At 46.1% G+C, this 22,554-nt stretch overlaps 1 protein-coding gene across 5 annotated transcripts in view; it reads right to left on the bottom strand.

The window, feature by feature from the left end:
• ARMH4 (armadillo like helical domain containing 4) overlaps positions 1-22,554 on the bottom strand; it is a 71,544-nt gene that overhangs the window by 40,797 nt on the left and 8,193 nt on the right. For all 5 annotated transcript variants that reach the window (XM_074821031.1, XM_074821028.1, XM_074821029.1 and 2 more), the window contains exons 3-5: positions 21,072-21,284; positions 19,650-19,868; positions 4,562-4,813 (exon numbers count right to left, since the gene is read on the bottom strand). In XM_074821031.1, the coding sequence (XP_074677132.1) occupies positions 4,562-4,813; positions 19,650-19,868; positions 21,072-21,284 (684 nt within the window). The remainder of the gene's footprint in view (positions 1-4,561; positions 4,814-19,649; positions 19,869-21,071; positions 21,285-22,554) is intronic.

Here is a 22,554-nt window from a genome sequence, read left to right as displayed (position 1 = left end):
TACAACCCAAGAAACAAGTAGAGAAGTGTCAAAGTTATCTCACACACAATGCAGAGAGGTCCCAAAGTACTGCCATGTCCTTCACTGGCAACCTCTGAAGACAAAGCATTTGAACAGGACACCAAAACAGATCCCAAAGCATATTCAGATCTTCCTTCTCCAGAGCTGCAGGCCATTAGAACGGCTTTTGGGGAATCAAATTCTATTTTATAAAGACACAGATGACATCACTTTCTGGTTTACTTTTTGCCTAAATATTGCTGGTTAAAGAGTCAGCTAATGGACTGTAAAACTGACAGCCTCATAACCAGCACTTATAAATTGCTTTTGCTCAGCTGGAGTTAATGTAGGACCATCTGACTTCCCAGAATTGACATTTTTAATGATTCTGTTTCTCCAGCACTTTCTCATTGACCACTACAAAAGTCCAAACTATCTCTTGCTCTGCCAAACTGTTTGCAGATCAACTGACTTGTTCTCTAGGGATCTGCAGTGTGTGACCCATCAGGCCAAGCAAACTCAATAATAACTGACCTGAGAATAGCTACTCCAATACTTCTGGGCTCTTCTGTACTATAGAGTTTAGCGTTAAATGTCAAAATTCTGAAGGCCAGAGGACAGATGCATCCTCAGGAGAAGGAAATAGAAAATGGCAACTGTAAATGTTTGGTGCTTAGATGGTGTACCCTCATCTCATACTCTGTTGGGCACCATTATCTTTCTTCAGGTCTTCCTTTCCTATGCCGTATCGCAGGTCAAGCAGAACAACTTCCCCTTCTAAATCATATTTCTGGAAAATTCTTCATATCTCAGCACTCTTTGGCTGAGATCTTCCCCAGGATGCGCAAAGATGCTCACCGTGGGCTGAGGCAGGCAGAAGCACAGTGCCCCTGACCCGGGTGCATTCAGAAGAACTGCAGCTCCCTGCTCCAAGGGGCTGCGTCTGGGGACATCCAGAGGTTACGAAGCTGTCTTAAAATTTAAGTCAAGTTAATTTTAGCTTTAGAAGAAAATCACTTAAAGGAAATGGATTTCAAAGAGGTAGCTTTAGATGAAAAGCACTTAGAAAAAAAAGAGTTTCAAAGAGAAATAGTCCATGCACATGTCCAGCAGATCTAAAGCTTTACAAGCCCTTCACAGTGAGTCTGGTTTCTCCAGGCACTCCAGCAGAACAATGTGGGCAGCTCTTCTGGCCTTCTGCCAGGTTTGGGGGATTTCTCCTGTTCTTAACAATCCCATTCCTGCTGACACAAGCTATACACTTTTTTCACTCTTCCTGTTCTCCTTAATACACCCCATAAACAAACACGTAACCAGGACCAGGTACAGACACGGGTTTGGACACAGCAGTAGCTTGGAGTGTGCCCACACACCCAGGGCCAGGGAACCAGGGCAGAAACTCCTACCTGGCACAAACTGGGAAGAGGGGAAGGGCTACAGTACTGCAGCAGCATCTCAGGGAAAAGGAGCCCAGCACCACCACGGAGATGCAACAACATCTCCCATTCCCCAGGCACTCCCAGCAAATGAGCCCTTCAAACACCTGAGTTCAGGTCCTTGCTTGGCCTCAGATTTTCAGTGCGAGCTCATGCAAGTCCTTGGTTTCCTCTGTGCCTCTAAAACATAAATAATTTCCCTTCCTCTTAGGAGCACTGTGGGCATCAGCACACTGTAGATGGAGAAGGAAGCAATGTCAAAGAGCCATTAAGGTCATCTAGACAGAAAAAGAATAAAAGGCTCTTTACGTAAGTGTTTGGCTGGTGGAATAAGAGTGGTGAGTCACAAGTAGAGAGACGGATCCCACCGTATCCCCTCTTTTCTCACCTAAAACACCACTGCACGGAAGTCCCATCTAACTCTTAAAGATGAACTCAGCTCAGCCACAGCTTCATCCGGTCCCTCATGGCTGTTTGCACAGACTCCAACAGCTTAAAAATAAAAGGCCATCCAAACCAGTTGGATCTGCTGACACATAACCAGCCAGGCACTTCCAGATAATGCAGAAATTCAACATCTACACAGTCCTTCAGGTGTCTGAACCCAGTGCTCTGCAGCTGGCCCAACCTGACAGACTTCACAGGGAGCTTCTTCAATTTTCATGAGAGTCAATAAAACATAAGTTAGGGAGAAAAATCCTACCTTTTGCCACACAGTCAATTTATTCCATGTCTGAAATTTTTGGAAAGATAGCCTTTCCAAGGTCTAAGAAAGAGAGAATGAAGGCTGCAGGATGATACAATATTAAACATCAGAAACTGAACAGGACCCATATGTTCTGAGGCAGATCTCCAGAAGAGATACTGCAGATTGTGTTCTCCAGAATGGCTCTGTGCTAGGGCAAGGCCCCCTCACAACAGATGCTATTACTCAAGGAATGTTAAAGCTACGTATTGTTTCATAGTCCAGGCCTGCTTATTTTTTGTGCACAATTATTACAGCCTCTCCAGTCAGAGGGGTTTACTACACAACAGGGACAGCTTCACCCTCTGGTCACTGCTTTCTCACCTGCCTCATTTACCAATATATCTGATAGGCATCTCCTACCCGGAGCCTCTTCCTTCAGTAGCAAAGGTGATAGGGCTGGAAACGCAGCTGTGACTCCAGTTCAGGTCTGCATCAGCTGCGAACAGAGCTGTGCCTGATAACTTATGCAGAACAACCTCCTCTGCAGGCCCAAAGTTCATGGCAACAGCCTATGTCATATACAACAGCATCTTCAGCAGTCTCTAGACATCCTTCCAGTCAAACTAACCATTGCCCTGCACCCTCTCCTGGGAACAGGACTCCTGTCAGAACCCTCCAGGGACCCAAGCCAGATGACATTGCATCAGCCACCCTAGCTGGGGTGGTTAAATGTACTAAGATCCCTGAGGAGATATCAGTGCCATCTTCCTCCACGCTGCACAATGTGATATCTGGTGTGTGGGGACACACCTGAGGGTTCACAAAACGCTGCCTCTCTCACATTACAAAGCCCTGGCACCCTTAGCCAGGACTGACTGACTCAGAGGCGAAGCTCTGCCAAGCCATCCATCCTGCTACTTACGATCCTGAACGAGGCAAATAGCTTTAGATAACAGCCTAATGCTACCTTCTCGCTATTGCTAGCAGTCGTACAGAGCTCACCAAGCCAGTCCACTGCACCCCTGAGTGCAGAAAACATCCTGCTCCTCTCACATTTTCTCTCAAGGCACCACAAAGATCCTGCACCAAGGAAATGAGTAAGATAAGGACACAAAGCTGCTGATGCGACTCCCATCATAACCCTATGTTTCTTAAACTTCCTCTGAGCACTGCCACGTACCTCTTTAATTCAGCTTGCCAAAGCCAACCAGAAAGCCTTAAAAACTTTAGAATTATTCCCCCCACACAGCTCCTGTACAGCCTGATGGGATAACAGGACACATGAAACGGATCTGACATGGCACCCATCCAATCTGATGTTTTTCAAGCAAGAGTTAGTGGGACGGGGAGATATGAGACCTAATGCAAACTCAATATGCCCTCAAAGAGCAACCCTCCCACATAGTTCTCGACATATGCTCTTTTGACTGAATTCAGAGGAAGCTAACAATGCTAAAGCAGGCTAGAGACTGCATTACAGGGGAAGAACTGCCAGGTTAAATCAGAATTAAACATCCAGGGGAAGTGATAGCTGTTATAAAACAAGGTACAAAAGAGATTGGGTGTTCCTTTATTTGATGAGCTTCTCAAAAGAGCTACTTCTCTAATAGACCTTCTGTATAGATGTGGTTCATCTCCCACCAATTCACCTGAAAGGTTCCGACTCGTTTTGATGGAGCTTGGCTTGGGAATTGAGTATGCTGGGAAATGATACCAGTGCCCTTAAGCAAGCTGGGCAGGTTCCCTCCTAAACTCTGCCTTGTCCCACACCAGCTTTGACTTGCATCAGATGGACACGTATAAACACTGATTAGCTATTTGTAGGTGGAATAAGCTAGTCCAGTTATTAAACACAGGGCCTATATGTACAATGGGAATAAACCGTATGAAGCTTTATAGAGGCTCTGCAGGTTTGTCTGGCTTAACACTTCCAGCATAGGGTCCCATGGCTGGACCATAGAGCCCTTAAAAATGCCAGAAAAGTGGCACTCACAAAAACGACGCTGAAGTAGCAAATAGGCTGATGAACAATTACCCAGCTACCTTATTTGCTTTGTCCTCACAGCATATATATCCTCGCACCAACCCATCTTGGGCAAAGGGAACTGAAATTTCCCCAGGAATCTCACCTGAGAAGTTATTTATTTGTCCACCCTTGGAGCAAGACAACACTAAGCTCTGGGAATGAAGGGGCAGATGTGGAGTATTCAGAGCAGCTCTCCCCAAAATGAAAACTCAGGTCACAGTGCCTGGGACCCATCCCAGTTCAACCAGTTGTCACTGGTGGATGGAGTTTCCTCAGAAATGAGCCTGCTCTGTGTTTAGCTTGAGAGGCAACCCATGAGACTTCCCAGCACAAGGGACTGTCCCATGCAAAGTGAAGCACAGGAGACATGTCCTCTGTAAGGGTAAAGGAAGAAGGGTTTTTTTCTCTTACCCAGACCCTGATTCTGCTGCTCCCACTCGATGGTGTCAGGAACCTGGTAGGACACCCCGGCCAGCTGGGCCACAGGGTTTTCCAGGCCAGCTACAGGCTCCTGGGAGGTATCGCCTGGAAGCGTGAAACCTGGCAGCTCCGTGTCACCCTCCATGCTTTCATCCATCAAATCTATGTCTTTGTCCTCCTCATCTTCCTCTTCCTCCTCTTCTTCTTCCTCCTCCTCTTCATCCTCTTCCTCTTCCTCACCCTCTGGCCAAGGAGACACAAAAGCAACAATCAGGAAAGATCCCACAAGACAGAAGGTTCATAGATCTCTATAGGTGAGCACCAGGACAGCCAGCTGATACCAGTTCTCCAAAGGAAGATCAGCTGAATGAACTTGTGCCTGTTTTCTAACAGGAAACACACCCAAAGGGGTTAATTTGGCAGAGCTCACCATCATTTGAAGTCGCTAAGTAACAATGAGATGTTGTCTTAGACTGTCAAAGCATTAGTGGGAAATACTGTTATTTTGCTTCCTAATAGCAGAGTACAAACACACACGTGCATGTGCACAAATACCTGAGTAATATAACTATAGTGCTATCCGCTCAATTAATTTCAGCTCAAGTGAGAACTATTTCCCTGATTTCCAATCTTGGAGGCAGAAATAAGTTGGTTCTATTTTTAACTTTTATTAAGCCTTTCACAGCTCTGGAAAGGACACTGCTTTCCAGCCCAATTAGACTGATATGGCCCCTCCTCCAGAAAAAGCATCTCGCTTTGATGCATGCTGGCAGATCGGTTCTTGGGTGCAGGAGAACAGGGGTGATGGTAACAATCCTCAGCATGATCCTCAGCAGTTTTATACCGGCACTCCTGTCACAACGGATTTACACCAGACAGAGGTATGACCAAGGAAGAATTAACTCAGTATTAGAAAGAAGGCAGCACAGCCAACACTTCGTGTGAGAGCAGAAAAATGTGACACCAAGAAAATCCCTGTGGCTTCTCTACTAGAGCAGATACCCATCTTATTCCAAAGGTGACTGTACTGTTAACATATGGAGAAATAAATATTTAAGCCATATTTCATTGCTAGAATCTAAAATGGCAACACGAGAATGACCACACTGGATCACACCAAAGGCCCTTTCTGCCCACATCCTATTTCTGAGCACAACTAGCCCCGGATGCCGAAGAAAGACTAAAGCAGGGCACACCCAGAGCCAGTCTTCCCACAGTCTCTCTTCCCAGCTTTTAGTTATCAAAGACTCAAGAACTTCCTCAGCCAGAATTTGCATCCAAGCTATTTAATAGCTACTAACTGAGCTACCCACCATAAAAAGATAGTATCTGGAATAATGACATGCTTTGAATTTCTCATGGTTAGTTTTTCAAAGCTGAAAACTAAAACATAGTATTTATGCACTTTATCTAATTTACATGATGCTTTGCTCAGCCCTGTAGAAAATCTCCCTCCTGATGTACTCAGACTGGGAGAACCCATCACCCTGCATCTGAGCAGCTGGTTTAGCCGGGAGTCTAAGACTATGTTAAAAACTAATGATCCAGCAAAATTAACATTTGTTATCTAGATATCCCTTTATTTCCTTCGGAGTTGTACCTCATACAGGTTACAGGCACTGCAATAAGATGGAGCAGCTGAGGTAGGACACCTGAGGGGCTGCACATGTCATACCTGCTCTAAATAAAGCAGGTGATGCTTCAGGCTTCTCCTTACTGCTGTGGGATGCAATGGCACTCCAGCAAAGCTGTTCCACAAAATACCCAAGAAACAAACTGGGGAGCTTTGGGGAAGCTATTTAGTTAGTGGTTATCCCACCTGAATTAACTGGGGGGAGCTGGCCTCCTTCCCTTGGCCTCTACTTCACAGATTGGAATACCTAGAGAAATCAGTGTACCTTACAAAACCATGGCATTCACTGTGCTGTTACATGACATCTCCTTTCCTTTCTAATTCAAGGATTTACTTTAAAACACTCCATGTTTTTTCCAGCTCACCAGACAAGACAATCCCGCTTGCCACCTTTCAATTCTAGCCCTGCATTTCATACAAATGAGCTGCTGTTTGAATTTAGCTGCATCATTCTGCTCTAGCATGGCTTTCAGTACCTGGAAAGGAATGATCACTCCTGCAATTATACCATGCAGAGCATCTAATGGAGCTTACAGGGATGTAGTTAGCCCCTTAAATTCCCATTACATTTTATAGGCAGTTTCTGTCTTATAATGTGCCCATCGTTTCAAATCAACATAAGAATTTTCTCTATCAAACCACATGTTTTCATACAAAATACACAGCTTCTGTAAACCTGAGAATGGCACCTGGAGAGTGCTTGCAGGAAACCTGCAAAGACAAGTTAATGTAGGTCTTTTGCCTCTGCTGAGAGCAACACAGCTATAAACATTTCCAAATTTTAACAGAAAAGGCACTAAACAGCTAGCACACCAGAGAAGAGAAACATGAACAGAGGTTTTTTCCTAGATGGACTGGGTGAAAAAGCAGCCAAGAGGAAACAGGGATCAGATTTTTATCTCTGAAAAACTAGTAGGGGACAAGGTTTTTAGAAGCTTCTTGTGATTTTAGCAAGCCAAATCAAAGACACCTGCCAGGACCTAGTTTTGAAGCAGCAGATAGCCATCTCTGTACCTTCAAAGTCTAGCAGGCAGCCAAGCTGAACACCCAAATTGAAAGTGCCAAGACTACTTATCACATCTGATCATCACCAAGCTACATCAATCATCACACAGCCACAGCATAAGGATGTGAATAATGTAGTCCTTGTAGCAAAACCGCTGCAAGGGGAAAAGAAAAGGCTCTTAACTTGTTTCCCTCCTCCTCTAGCACATTCCTACTTCTGAAAACAGCTTTTTAACCCCCCATCCCAAAATGCCAACAGCTTGCCTTGCTGCAAGGTGCAGCGCAGAGCACCACTTGGTGGTCACAAGGAGGAAGCTACACTTCTAAAAAAAAAAATCACAAACTTCATAAATAGTGGATTTCAGAAGCAGAGGTGCAACAGGAGCCTGGCAGCTGTAAGCAGGCTGCGCATAACGCTTGATAGTCGCATAAGATGGAAAACAGAAGTGAGCATCACACAGCTCAACCTCAAGCTGGAGATTTGTGCTTCACGCAAAAGCCTTTTATAAAAATCACTTTTTCCCTTCTAAAAAGGCACTTTTTCGCCTTTCAGAGGCCTCAGCAGCAGCTTGGAAGAAAAGAAACAGAAGAGACTGAAAGTGGCAAGGACTGAAAGTGCAAAGCCCAGCAGATTCGGAAGGCATTTGGATTTTCACGTGCATTTGCAGACCACTGAGAACTACTTTATGTATCATTGAATCATTTAGGTTGGAAAAGAGCTTTAAGGTCCAACCATTAACCTAGCACTACCAACTCCACCACTAAACCATGTCCCTAAGCACCACATCTACACATCTTTTAAATACCTCCAGGGATTGTGACTCCACCACTTCCCTGGGCAGCCTGTTACAACGCTAGACAATTTTTTCCTCCCCTGGTGCAATTTAAGGCTGTTTCCTCTCATCCTATCAGTTGTTACTTGTTACTTAGGAGAAGGGACTGACCCCCACCTCACCACAACCTCCTTTCAGATAGCTGTAGAGAGTGATAAGGTTTCCCTTGAGCATCCTTTTCTCCAGGATAAACACCCCCAGTTCCCTCAAACTGCATACACTCTTCAGTTTTGGCTAAGGTTCATCTTACAAAAAAAGAGAAAAACATACGATGAAATGCTAGTGCCTTATAGTCAAGGCACTAGTCTCCAACCAAAAAAATTGCAAGTATAAAGTTTTCTTAGCCACAGACATGAATCCATCTAAATCAGGCATTCACCTAGAGCCCAGCTGTAGGATCACTTCTGAACGTCTGACAGTGGTCAGAAGTGCCCCTTGCTCGCTGAAGCAGACAGGTACACAGCACCTATAGCAGTTTCTGCTGTGAGACATCCTTGCTCTATAGATCTTCATATGTTTTTTACATATAAGCTGATCCTGTTATTCTGTTTGCACACACCAAATCCTAGCTGTTGTTTGTGGTGTGCCACATGAACCTCTCAAGGAGGGATGGTATCCTGTCTCCTCTCCTGGTAACACTGAGACTTCAGCACTGAAATACTTAATAGTCCAAGCAGACGTTCGTATTTTCTGTACAGTTCAGGTAACGCAAGAGTAATCTAGGGCAGTTAAAGTCTCATCTCCAAGAGTGAAGAAATCCAAAACCCGTCACTCTTTGACGGACTAAATAAGCACTGTATTCTGTAAAGTAGGCTCTGCTTTGCCTACTTGAAACAGGAAAGCAAAAAACCCAAGAAACATAACACCTCCCTGCTGTGACAACAGTACAATCTAAGAAAGATGCAAGCAGCAGGAATCTTCAGGAAAATGAGATTCCCACTTCACATGTCAAAGATTCTAGTTTTGAAGGACTTGACAACCTTGTAAGAGGTATTCAAATTTTCAGGTTTGGAGGAGCTATAGGAGAGCACCAAGAAAACAAGTCTGAGACAAAATAACAAATCTTTAGCAGAGTTTTTGGGTGTTCCCAGCTTTATTAATAGTCACCAGAAGTGACAATGGTTGAGCTTTATCATAGGACTCCATACTGATCCATTAGCAACATTGGTGATATCCACAGGATGGGAGTTGCTATTTCAGGGTGGCAAAAGCTCCCTATGCTTGCTTCAAAAAAAGGTTTTTCACTACGAAGCTGTACTTATCTGACTCAGCAGAGAGAGATGAGACCACCTCACACATCCTAAGGCATTTCCCTGCCCCAGCAGGAACCCACAACCAGCAGTGTCTGAAGCAGTTAGACAACAGAAAGCCTCAGCCCATGATGGCAGGATCAACTACAAAGAGGGACCCTGGCCCCTCCAAACCATCCCGTGCTGTGCAGAAGAGGACAACAGGGCCAGCTCTTCCTCCTGGCAACTCAAGTACCAACAACCCATTCCTCAAAGATGGCTTCAGTCAGGCTTCACGCTTCTCTACGGGATTCACACAGCTGCAGAAAGCCACGTTCCTCCCAAGGAGGAGGAAATCCAAATTACAGAATCACAGAATTGCCTAGGTTGGAAAAGACCTTGAAGATCATCCAGTCCAACCATTAATCTAACATTGACTGCTCCCAAGTACACCACATCCCTAAGCACTATGTTGACCCTACTCTTAAACATCTCCAGGGATGGGGACTCCACCACCTCCCTGGGCAGCCCATTCCAACGCCCAACAACCCCTTCTGCAAAGAAATGCTTCTTAATATCTAGTCTAAACCTTCCCTGGTGCAACTTGAGGCCATTCCCTCTTGCCCTAGATTATGTCCAAATTACTTGCAGTGCTGCTATACCAGCACAGGGCAGCAGCTGTAAGCCCATGCCGCAGGGAAGCGGCACCAGCCAGGCACTCAGTGCAGTGCTTGGTGCTAACACCTCCGTCAGGAACGTGCTCCAGACGGGCTGCGACAGCAGTGAAGAAAGTAGTTTTGGTACAATGGCATGTAACAAGCTGGAGCTGAAACCACTGTTGTTATAACCTTGCTGATGGCAACCAAGTTAGATCAGGGCCTCTGTTTTCAGCTGAAGAAACCTTCACTGCAGCGAGATGTTTCTATCTTTAGATATTTTCCATTAATGTTTGCAAACGCTTTTACTCCTCAGAAGATTCAAGAAACCATCATTTGTCAGGTTTAGCACACAAGAGAAATAGCTTGCTGTGCCCTGAGCTGCAAAAGTCTCTCATTAGAAGGTGATAGATTCACTCAAAGTCACAAACTGAATTCAAAGTGGGGGAAAAAAATAAAAGAAATAAAAAGGAGGTGGCAGGACAAAACCTGGAGGTCTCATTTTCTCTGTCCTTTCCTGTCTCAGCCTTGCTCACACCAAACTCAGAGGACAATGATGTCTAGACAGTAATGCGGAGCAGTTACGCTTTATGATAGTCTAAGCTGTCATTTTATACGGTACCCAGCACTGTAGTGTCTGAATGCCTAGGAGCACCTGATGAGTGCCAAGTAAGTCGATTAACCAGCAGCTGATGCTAATTGGTTTCCAGTGGCAAGCCCCACTCTTCATATAACTTCAGGGAGGTAGAGCATGCCAAGACCTCTCGTGCAAGCTGAGCAATGACTGCAGAGAGCACAGATCTAGCACCCACCTGCATAACATGCCTCTGAAGGAAAGGAGAGAGCTACGGAGCACAATGACTCCCACCTGCGCTGTGACACACACTGGGGACACACACCCTTGAGCAAAACTCTACTCTTCCAAGAAGTTTCCGTTCCTCCTGTGTGTACTGGAGCCGCTCACAGGGGAACAGGGCAGCAGGGACAGACTGAAGTGTCTCACCCACCACGCACCCCATTGCTTATCTTCTACTCCCATCCACTTCACACCCTCACAGCAGCACTGGGCTTTGGTCACCCATGTGCACATACAGGACAGGAAGCAGAGGAGTGTAAACAACAACAGGATTAGGGATGGGGGTCTATGAATACCTTCTCTTGCCAGAACAGGAAGAAAAGGCATTAAGAAGTCTCTGCCAAATGCTTTCTTCCACTGACATCCATTTTCTGCATTGCTTTTATGGTCACAGCTGACCATCAAGGCAGGAAGGCCTTTCTAGGACAACTCATTTATTATTAATCTGCTGCTTTTACATGATCAGTAATAATGTCACCATCCAACGTCTTCAAAATGCTGCCAAGAACGATCACTTGCGACAGCCTGGAAGGAGACGGCTGGTAGGAACGTAGATGGGCTCTCATCATGTGCAGACAGCTTTCTGGGCAGAGTACTGTACCAGGGTGGAGACACCCAAGCAAGCAGTGGGCACAGAAGCTATGCAAAATCCTCAGGGTAAAACCCCCATACTGATGGGTTCAGTTAAACCCAGCCATGTTCACTGCAAAGCCACCTGAGGTATCTACAGACCATCTTGCATGGACGTGGTCTTAAATGCTTTGCTCTGGAAGGGGACCCAAATCAAGCGTGGCCTCTCATGGGAAGTATCAGCATCGGGCCTATCGCACAGAGCCATGAAAAGGGACCATCAGGAAGAACGCATCCATTGGGTGGGACCCTACCACACAGAGCAAGATCACCTAACCACATGAGTTTCAAGAGAAGAGGAAATTACACGTCCAAAGCTTTTCTGTAATGGCAGAAAATCCTTGCTAAGTCTTGGAGAGGGAACATACCCCTGGCAGCAGAGCTGAGCTGGTGCTTCTTTAGGAGTCACTGCTTGCCAAAGCCCAAGCGCTGCCAGAAGCCACTTCCCAGCAGAGGGCTCTTTGACATTGCAAAGACAGCACAAGGAGAGATTTGGATTCTGATCCTAACCTACTTCCCCCCCACCCCCCAAATCTGAGGGGATTCACACTTGCTTTTTCAGTCCTGGCTCATTGCTTGTCACAGGGGATCTGAGGCACTGAAGAGCTTTTGGAGAAAAAAAAAAAAAAGAAAAAAAGGCAAAAGATATTCCAGCAGGGACCACGGGTCTGCTTCTGTATTAAGATCAGAAACAATCACTCCTAAGAGCTGCATTTCCAGCAGCATTCACCACAAAATTGCTTTCACACTGAGCCAGGCTAGAGAGTTGATTTAGCAACACGAGGCTATTTTAAAGGGAAAAAACCAGAACGCTGCAGAATACACAGTATGGACTATAACAAGTTCGCTTCCTAGTTTGCTGCAGAACAGCTCTTCTAACCTGAGGTATGCAGTTGTTGAACTAACCAGTACAAAAATCAAGACAAGAAAGGCGATTTATCAAGCGAGGGCATTCAAATCAGTCCAGATTTAATGACCATGACCTGTAATTGGACAGGGCAGAACAAGACAGATGAAGGCAGATACAGAGTTTACTTCTCTCAACAAAATGCCTTCACATGGAAAAGGGCTGTGGGCGCGGTACTTCTTTCCAATCACCAAAAAATAAGCCCCAGCAGAAGCGTTAATTCCATTTTCTCTTTCAAAAGGCTGTTTGATGGTGTCTCTTCAGAAGTATGCAATTCAACCACACTGCCTGGGAAAGGAAAAACCAACAGCCCAAGAAAACGTTTGATTTAAGCTTCATTTTCTAGACAAACCCATCACAGATGATGTAGATTAGGGTGTGGATCTGCTATTATGGGCAACTGTCTCCAGGGTATCGAGGTTTTAGCTCAAGTCTTATCAGGTACCAGAAGGGAAGATGACTGCAAGCCCGCTCAGCTCACTTCTAGGCAGAGCTCATGCTTTTAAGCCCTTGATCACTCTCCTGCTGCCTTCAGTGTTCTTTGTCAAGGGCAGTGCCTCTCCCCAGGGTATTTTCGTGAAGGGGTTCAGAATGACACTGCTGACCTGTCCTTGCACCCATGTGGCCTGAAGTGTTGATGTCAGACAGGAGGAAACATACCACAACATCTCCCCCCTGCCATTTACAGACAGCTTGTTAACATTAAAAAAAAAAAAAGCCTGTGACTCTTCCCAAAAGACAATGTAAGAAGCCAGTGCTCTAGTCACTGCATTCTGTTTCAGATCAAGAGGGGCAGTATCCACCTGCACAGGGCAGGAAGCAGAAATGAAAGAGCTAAACCAATCTGCAGGGTGGTTTGCCCTCATCCTGATGCTCAAAGCTCCCCAAAGAAGGCAACACTATCCCCCACACACTAAGGGACCCCAGCCATCAGCAGCTCCAGAGGAAAATGCTCCTTGCAGAGCCTTCAGAAGAAACTGCCACACACCTGCTGATCTGGATCCACCTCCCTAGAGCTGTAAGGGTGAACTGCTTAAGCCCCAGATTAAAACAAAGAAAAACTCATTAAAAACTTTCATCCTTCCAGTCCAGTTACATTTCAATAGCAACTGTAGGGGGTTTCTGTTGGTTTTGTTTAAGCCTGAAGATAAGCATAGGAAAGCTACAACATTAAAGTGATATTTAAGTGAACTCTAATTTTTAGGACAAATGAGAATTTGGATACAGTTAAAAATTCAAGCACAGCCTGGCCAGAACAGCAATGAGGCTGGGTCAGACTACGAAATGTTATCTAACCGGCTGGAGGCAGAACAGGGCCAGAATAAAGATACTTAGAGAAGTTTCATTCTCTTCTTATAAAACAAGAGTAAAACTGCTGTGCAGCTCACCTCCACCCAGAGAGCAGCTGGGCAGGTACGAGCCCCTTCCCAGACATCTGGGAAAGCCAATGCAAGGATGCTTTAAACCATTCCTAGAGATTCATGTAGGAATTGCTGTTGGGGACCATAAAGCACAACAGGTATGGTATTTGAGAGAGCAAACCCTCTTGTTTAGCATAGTCAGCCCCTGAGATGGTGTGGTTTTAGTTTTGTTAGAGCTGCCAGTGCACCCATTCTCACTGCATTCTGCCCCCCTTCACAGGGAGGTGCTGACAAGGCTGAGCTCAGCACCCTGGCTGCATGCAGCAGGAGCTTCCTCACCCCTCTTCTCAGTGAGCCTTTAATTAGCCTGACACCCTCTTAATTGTTCACCCACAAGCTCCCAACTCATTAAGGGCTTGATCACCCTCCACACCCCTCCTTCCTCAACTCACAGAGGGATTTAATGAAACAAAACAAGCCACGATCAGATTTAGCAGCAGAGACCTTGTCTTTGGTCAAACACTTCCAGGAAATGAAAGAAAAAAAAAAAGCTTGGTTTTGTTGCAAAACTGTCACACTTTTCTTTCCTTTTCACAGCTTTCTGTTACAAAGGAGAATGGGGGATGAACTACCATCTACTGTGAAGAACATGGAGGTCAACCTGTACCAGAGGGACAGCAATTCCTATTTCAGTGGCAGCAATAAACTGGAAGCAAGATAAAAGTGTGTACCAAGAACATTTAATAATTAATTCATTTTGCATGTGCTTTGTTTTAAATCTTCTGTTCCCTGCCAATTTAGCTGATATCCAAAGAGCTGGTGAGGAATTACAGTATCAGGCTAGTTAACCATGCTGGGATAAGTGCCGGTCTTATTTACACCCCTGCAACCTCATTTAAATTTTTAATGGGGTTGCAGAGATTTAATGAGGCAGGCCTTAATCCATACAGTCAGGGTACAAATAGCAATCCTAGTCAGATCCTTGATTTTCAGCAAAAATACTCTTCACATCAAAAAAAAGACGACTCCTTGTACTGTGACACAGCTCAGAAGAAAAGTGTAAGGAGAATTTGAAGGGTCTTTTATAAAGTTATGTAAATGGTTACAAGTTCTGAAGTATTTTTCTGAAAAAAGGCAACTACTGCCTTCACTCCTGAAGTATGACATGCAGCTTAGGTGACTGTACAAGAACAAAATGCAGGGGAAAGAAGCAGAGAACAGAAGACTAAGAGCTCTTCTTACTGAAAGTAGTTAAGCTGCAGTTTCCTTGGAAGGGTAAACTTGAGTACAGAGGACAAAGAGGAATAGGAACTGTTTCAATCCAAAGACAAGTGGATATTGTTGAAATATCATTAATGTTAAGGTCAGAAAGTCTAAAGCTTCATACAGGCACTGTTCTGGAACAGCCTTTAACACAGCAGATGAAGCAAACACAGTGAAGCCCACAGCCAAGGTTCAGAGGGGACGTCCCCCATGACTGCAGGACCCTGGGTTTGCTGATCCCAAGGACAGTGTCAGCTGTGTTTCACCATCCAGGGGCTTCTCCACAGCCAAATGCTGCATTAGGTGGAGACACACCAGTTAACCAGGCAGAGTACTGGAAACAGCACTGTGCTGTCCTAGGCAGACACCTCACAGTGCCTTTCACAGCCCTGGATTACTCCTCCATCCTAATGACCAGGATTCTGCCAGCTGCATGTTGAAAGCCAGCCTGATTAATCAGGAACACTTCACATTCAAGAGCCACATGGTTAAGAACTCCCTCTAGAGCAGCTGAGTTTAAAGTTGCCCATTTTCACAGAGCTATTGACTGTTCCTGACACTGTACAACAGGTAGAGCACCTCCCGCTTTTATAAAAGCTCTAAGCACTCTCTACACCCAGCAGCCTACGCAACAGCTGAACCATGTAAGCAGCTCACCCCCAGCAACAACAGCTTGAAGCAAGCCTAGACAACTGAACAGGAACCAGCCTTGGGGCTTACACACTGTTGCAGAGTAGTTTTGGATTTTGGGAGGGGGCAAGGGGTACGCAAAAATATAGGATAGATACATCAGAAACCCCAATGTATTAATGCTTGTTTCAGTTCTCTTCAAAACACCTACTGGAAAGTAGCAAGAGCCAGATTATTTGTTCCTCCCTCCATCTCAAAAGCACAGGTAAACAGTCTCTAAATCCCAAGTTAATGCTGAAGTGGGCCAAGCTAGAGCTTACTGAGCTGCAGGGAGCAGGTAGCATTGGGCTTAAACTGTTTTCCTGAGGAGCTTGGATGCAGCAAGGGCAGTATGTGGTGGGGGGGGTGGGTGTCTAACAGCTGAAGGGCTTCTATGGACTTGGGGTTGGAACACAAGTACATCAAGAGGCAGCTGTTCCCACTGCATCTGGATAGCCTTGGAAGGTAACACAGTGACATCTGCCCTACATGTCAGAAAAGATTAATCTTCGCATGGTTTGATGAGTGCTGAGACATCTTCCCATTCTGTCCCATGTGCCTTGCTCCACAATCACTATTCTCCAGCCATTTCAGCTGTATTTTTGCTGTGCAGGCAGGGTGGGGGCACACAAGAAAACCAAACCTTGAGTCTGCAGTGACAGGCACAGACCCACCCTCACCAACAGCCACAGCAATGGTGCTGTAAGCTGTTCCCACCGAACCAGCTTCTGACCCAGGTAGTGATGGGCGAGGCATCGCTCTTGGCAGCAGGCTAGCTCTGTACTAACTGCTGGTTTAGGATTATCACGTTAAGGATGACATGACCTTCAAGATCCTCACAGGAAGTGCACTAACCTACCTCCTGCTTAGCCTCAGTGCATCCCTGGATCACATCCCTTATGGAGCAGTGACAGGAGCTGCTTAAGGAACAGCCAAGAGGAGCCAGCTGCTGTTGTGCTCTGTCCACAAGGTTTCAATTAAACACTGCAAGGATCTTGCAGAAGAGGGAACATGGCAGGCTACCTGCCACTTTGGCAAGTTATACCTGCCAAATGCTGCCACGCTGAAGGAGTGCAGCCATCCCTGCCCATACCTACCAGGGCAGATGTTATGGCAAAGGAATCTAGTCTAAAAGGAACATGGTTTCTTTTAAAAGAGCTACTTTTAAAAATGTGTTGGGAGCCTTACACAGTGGTCCTGAGCAGGCAAACTGAACTAGATTATCTCTTTGGACCCTAGAAGCCCCACAGAGAAAGCTGCAGGGTTTAGCTTGCTATAGAGATACCCAAATTCTGGGCACAGGGACAAAAAAATCTATAATTAAGTCTCCCAGACAAGTAAGGCTCATCCTCTGCTGTGTCCTGTCCCCATATCCTATAATCCCTTTATAGGATTTCTCTGGCTAGGAAGGGCAAGAAGAATCACTATCATCAGAGTCAAGGTAGGAGGATATTTGTTACCCAGCTAATCTCTCCAGAGTCCACTACAGAGGAGAATAAACTCATCTAGAGACATATTCAAAGCACCTCATGTTTGTCTGTGCAATTTGATTTTTTTAAAAACATTTCTGCATCCAAGCCAGGTAGGTGAATATACTGATGCAATTAACTGAAAGCAGTTTGGCACATATGGTCCCCAAGAAACAGAGCTAGCTGAACAGCAGGGGTTTGTATTTAATGATGAGCCAGGCCCTCAGTGAGGCAATCAGCAAGACCCCACTGAAGGCAGTGCAGACCAGCTGAGCTCACTCAGCTCCTTCCACTGGTGAGGAAGGCACAGCCTCCCCACAAAGGGCCAGGATCCCTCCTGAAGGACTTCAGCATGTGCCTGCAACAGCAGTGATGTCTGACCTTGCCTCCCCCAAGAGCCTGAGCACCCTGGGCTGGAGCTCAGTGTAGCTTTACAGGAAAGCACTCCCAAATCTCTCTTATCTGGCACCATCTAGACAGTCTGAGAGTAAGCACTAGGAACTGTAGTTTTGGGGGAACAGAAACCAAGCTTCCAAATGCCACTCCACCATGAGGATGTGGTACCCCCTAATTGCCATTACACAGAAAAAGATGCTAGAAAACAGAGTAACAGCTCAAAAGCTGCCTTTGTGCTTAATTGGGGCAGTGGCATCCCCAGGCAGAAGGCCTATCCCCAAGTGGTATTTGTCCCATTTTACAAAATGTGGATTGGTGATCCCTAACCTCAGGAAAACATCTGGCTCACTGCATTAAGGTTTAGGCTGATCAGAAGAAATTTAGACCACAAAAGCTGTGCCAGTTGTCAAAACCACACAGCACAGAGCACCACATCCCTTGGATGACAGACACCTGCAGAGCCATACTCAAGAGCCAAGAAACCCACAGCCTTCTAGTTGAGTTGTCATCATTTAGGAAAGCTGGTCCTAGCTACAGCCCACATTTGCCCTTAGAGGAGCTCAGAGCATATTCAAGAGCAGAGAAAACAGTCCTGTGGTTGCATAAGAGCTCAGTAGGAACCCAGGAAAGTTGCTGCAGTCCTATGTCAGAGCAGAAAGATTTTTTAAATGCCTATGCAGAAAGTCTCAATTAAATAGGGAGAGATCAATGCTCAGTTGAAACAGAAATCCCTCTTATCTTCCTGTGCAGAAAGCTAGGCTTCTAAAGGAGATCCCAGAGGGCTCAGAAGCAGTTTAGCCTCCTGAATCACCACTGCTCTTGCTAAGCAGAGACCTTATTTCCCAGCCTGAAGGATCAGGTTCTCTCCACACATGCCCTGCTTCCCCTGCTGCCACTCTCCCATCATCAGCACCACATCCTTGTGTTGCCAGATACATACAAGACTCATGATGGGAAGGGGCGAGTGCTGTAGCTGGAGGCCCAGAGAGCTCATGGCAGGCTTCAAAGCAAGCAGCAAAGCTGACAGGGCAGGAGCTGCAGCACCTCACACATGCAGTGGGAAGGGCTCCCAAGCTTCTGCTGCCCTCCAAACAGGAGTGAGAGTTATTGCTTCATGCAGAGAAAAGATGCTGATTAGCTGTTGTCTATGGCTCCCCACCTCTAATCAGAAGAAAAATACCATCTGGCATACCACCCCTGGGGGGCTGCCAACCTTTGCAGTAAAATACAAATGCAAGAGAAGGTCAGTATAAAGGAAGGGGAGCAAAACAGGCAGAAAGATTAATCCCTGCCAGGTGGTGTCAGTCCAGACACTGGAGTACAAAACTGGATGGATGAGCAAGAAGGGAAGAGTAAGAAGCAGAAGTGAAACAATTCTCTGCAGGAAAAATCACAGATGAGCTGAAGAGATAACACATCTGAGGTGCAGACCAACTCCAGAGCAGGATCTTCACCTACACTGCTCTTGATGGGTGTTTGACCAGGCAGAATTTGCATCACTGGGTTCCAACTGTCTGAAGACAGTCAGGTAGCAGAGACTCCAGGAGTGGCAGTGGGCAAAAGCAGTTTAAGAGAAGACAACAACAGAACAGCAGTTTAACAGGTAGCTTTGTGTTGGAAGAGCATCTCACAGGGGATGCATCCTTCACCTCTCCCAGCAGTGTCACACAGGGACTGTAAATAAGGCATCCCTTGTCCTGGCAAGGTTTCAGCCAGCTGGACACCGAGGTGCCCATCCCATGCTGAACATCCCCCTGCATTGCACGTGGTGAGGATTTCAGCAGTAGGGTGCTAAAGGCTCTCCAGCTGTCTGAGCATGTTCCCATGAATGTTACCTGGTCCAGAGGCTCTGCAGTGGATGCCCACACCAGCAGTTACAGGTGTGCACTGCCAGACTCCACTGCAACAGCAATACCACTGCTGCTCCCTCTCCAAGGGAAAACCCCATCCCTTCCACCACAGCCGCTTGAATTTCAGGCATCCTCCATGACACTGCTCATTGCTTGCTTCCTGTACCTCCCAAAGGGGGACAGGTTGTTCAACAACTTTATTAGGTACAATAACATATGCACATAGCTGTGTGCCAAACAGACAAATTGGGGACTCAGTGTCAAGGCAAGTGTGCCACTCCACATGAAACTGCCTGCCTCTTATCCTTGGTATCAGCAGTACCTTCTGACTCCAGGCGGTCCAGCCCATAGGTCACAGCTGTACTGATCCTCCTCACAGATGGAAGAGCTGTCCTCCTAACAGAAGATGCCACTGATGCTGGAGTTACCAAGACCACAGTTCTGCTGGATGGCTCCTCTGTCTGTCCAGACTGGGTAGCAGACAACCCACCAGGAGCTGGAACAGCCTTCTCACTGGTGACCAGGACCACATCTGAGAGATCTACAGAAGACAGGAAAGCAGTAGTTTGGCACAATAATATTAAAAATCCACCATTTAAGAACAAACTCCTTAATGAAAATTTCACTCTGAGCGGAAGTAGTTATTAAACTCTTGCCTCTTTCAAGATGTGTGACTGCTGTAATGAAAGCTTCTCCTCCAGGACAGCCAGCACAGAAGGTTCACCTTAATGAGAACTCAGCTAGGTTTTACTTCCACTGCTTTGAGGACTGCTAGTCACCACCCCATGGCAAGATCAGAGCACCGAGACACTGGTTGAGATCTGAACCAAGTGACAGATCTAATTGTTTATTGCAAAGTTAAAAATTAGTTGAATTTATAATTAAATCCCAGAAGCAAATTAATTAGTGGAAACTGCCCGAAGAGCCTTCTCTCCCCTACAAAGGAACCTTAATTTAAGAGGTACAATGCAAATAGGTTTTTCCTTTTGATGCCTGGCAATATAAGAATTACCAGAAAAGCTGCCCAGCAGCAGTTTTATTACAGTGGTACCTACTACTACAGAAACATACTCAAGCTAAAAGTCAGCATTGTGCTAAGGGAACCCTTGCTACACTCCTGTCAAGAAGACAGACTCCTACACATCCCTGCCAAGGTGACATCAAGCCAGCAGGTAGCAGCTGCGCAGCATTTCTGCATGAGCCACATCAACCTGAGAAGAACTCACCATTCCTCCATGGAAGTAACTATCAATGCAGGCTTCCACACTCAAGGGCTCCCCAGACTCTTGCAAGAGGGTGTCTACCCCCCGCTACTGCTCCCATGTTACCCTGATAAAACATTTTCAGCCTTCAGACTGAGCATCAGCAATCTGCTACTGCCTTGGGCTCCAGAAGAGCTCTCCCTCCACAAATAAAAACTGGCTTAAATGTCTAAGGTTAAAAGCTAGCTAGGACAGACATGACGATTGTTTGTTTGGGGGTGATGGTTTTTTAAAGTCTCTACTCCACTGTTATTTGAGGCAAAAACATATTCTGGCATATTTCAACATTGTGGGTCTGGTAACATGGGCAGAAAGCAGTGGCAGCTCTGGGCTAGGGGCAGCCTGCAGAAGGCTAGAAAACAGGTCACTTAGAATACCGATGCTGTGCACTAAGACTTTGGTGTCCAAGCACTGGTATTGGTTTCAGATGCACCATCTCATCTCGTGTGGAGCAGAACCCAGTCCTTGAAGCAGAACCCTACCTTCTACATCTGGAGCGTTCGCCATAGAGGAAGCACCAGCTGCCACCAGCATCTGCGTGGCACTAGGAGCAGTTGGCATCTGGGTGTCCTCCCCACTGTTTTCCTGCGGAAGGCTCACAGGTCCTGTTCCCTGGGTAGCACCAGGCACCAGTGTCACAACTGACAGAGCAGCATCAGCCTCCTGGACAAGTGTAGTCACCTCCTGAGTAACACCTACAACAAGAACATGTGTTAGTGCCAACTCACGGGACAGCTGACAGCAACAGAGCAGATATTTGAAGAAATATAACTCCATGCATTTTCAGAGCCACAGTGCACATCCAGCCAAGTATCATCAGGGCAGTGCAGCATAAAGACAGAGGTAAGAGCATGCATAACAGGAATGAAAGCAGCAGAATCAGTCCTTATTTCCTTAATTGCCCCTTTAGGGACACATGGACCCACTGGGGAGCAATGCCACGGGAGCACAGCACTGCAGGGCTATAGTGTGAAATACCATTCAAAGCAAGTGATGCTGCCAGAGCAGTGCTTTTAGTGACCAGCTCTCATGGCTACAAGACTTCAGCTTTAGAGAAGGGTTTATTTTTGTTGCACAAGTCTTACTGATAGTGTTTCCCCAACATCTGGGAAACAGCAGAAAGGGAACCTGCTGACAAGTCAAGTGCTTATAAATTAATCTAGGAATTAATCAGTCAGGTTTCAGCACCAGCATACAATTAGCTTTTCTTTTACAGCAAAAGCTAGATCTTTTGGGTGCAGTGAAGGGAAGTTGTCCTTTTGCCTCTGTAGCCTAAGAAAGAAGATCAAAGATGCCCAGAAATTAAACCGGAGTCCTAAACCCCAGCTCATGCTCCTCATCAGCCTAGGAACATCTTATTGCCCAACACCTGACCAGAACTTTTTAGCATTCTCCCTGTATTATAAACACGGAGTAGAAACATTGTCACTAGGCTGAAGGTGACATCTCTGCAGGTAAGTACAGCACAGGATGACACCATCAGCCTGTGGCAGGCTGTCTAGGAGGAAGATTTGCACCTGCTGGTAACAGTTGGAGTTGGCACAAACACTGGGCAGAGCCCGGCCACAGCTTCATTCTAGGGTGGGGAGACAGCACCAGGAGCTTTTGTTCAAGAACAGCACAGAGCTCTGGACAGAAATTTTGATCTGAATATCCTCAGTCACAGAAGATGTTAGTTACTCACAAGCTACCAGTACAGCTCACCTATTCCTAGATTTAGGAAGTGTTCACAGCCATCCATTGCCTCTGCATCTTCTGCACTGACTGCAAGTTCCCATAGCCAGCAGTTGAGAGCCAAGTGATCCCAGATGCTAATTAATTTAACCCCCCTGGAATTATTCCCCCACTTTGCAGGGTTTAAGAGTGAGCTAGTGTGAGGACCCAAAGGTGCTCCATATCAAAGGGACACTTGGGGGAAATAAAGTGTTTATCCAGTGGGTCAGAGGCTGGACTCCTTCCCTAGTC

This window comes from Strix aluco, chromosome 4, assembly GCF_031877795.1.
Source record: "Strix aluco isolate bStrAlu1 chromosome 4, bStrAlu1.hap1, whole genome shotgun sequence".
Taxonomy (NCBI): domain Eukaryota; kingdom Metazoa; phylum Chordata; class Aves; order Strigiformes; family Strigidae; genus Strix; species Strix aluco.
This window is presented reverse-complemented; position numbering and strand designations above follow the sequence as displayed.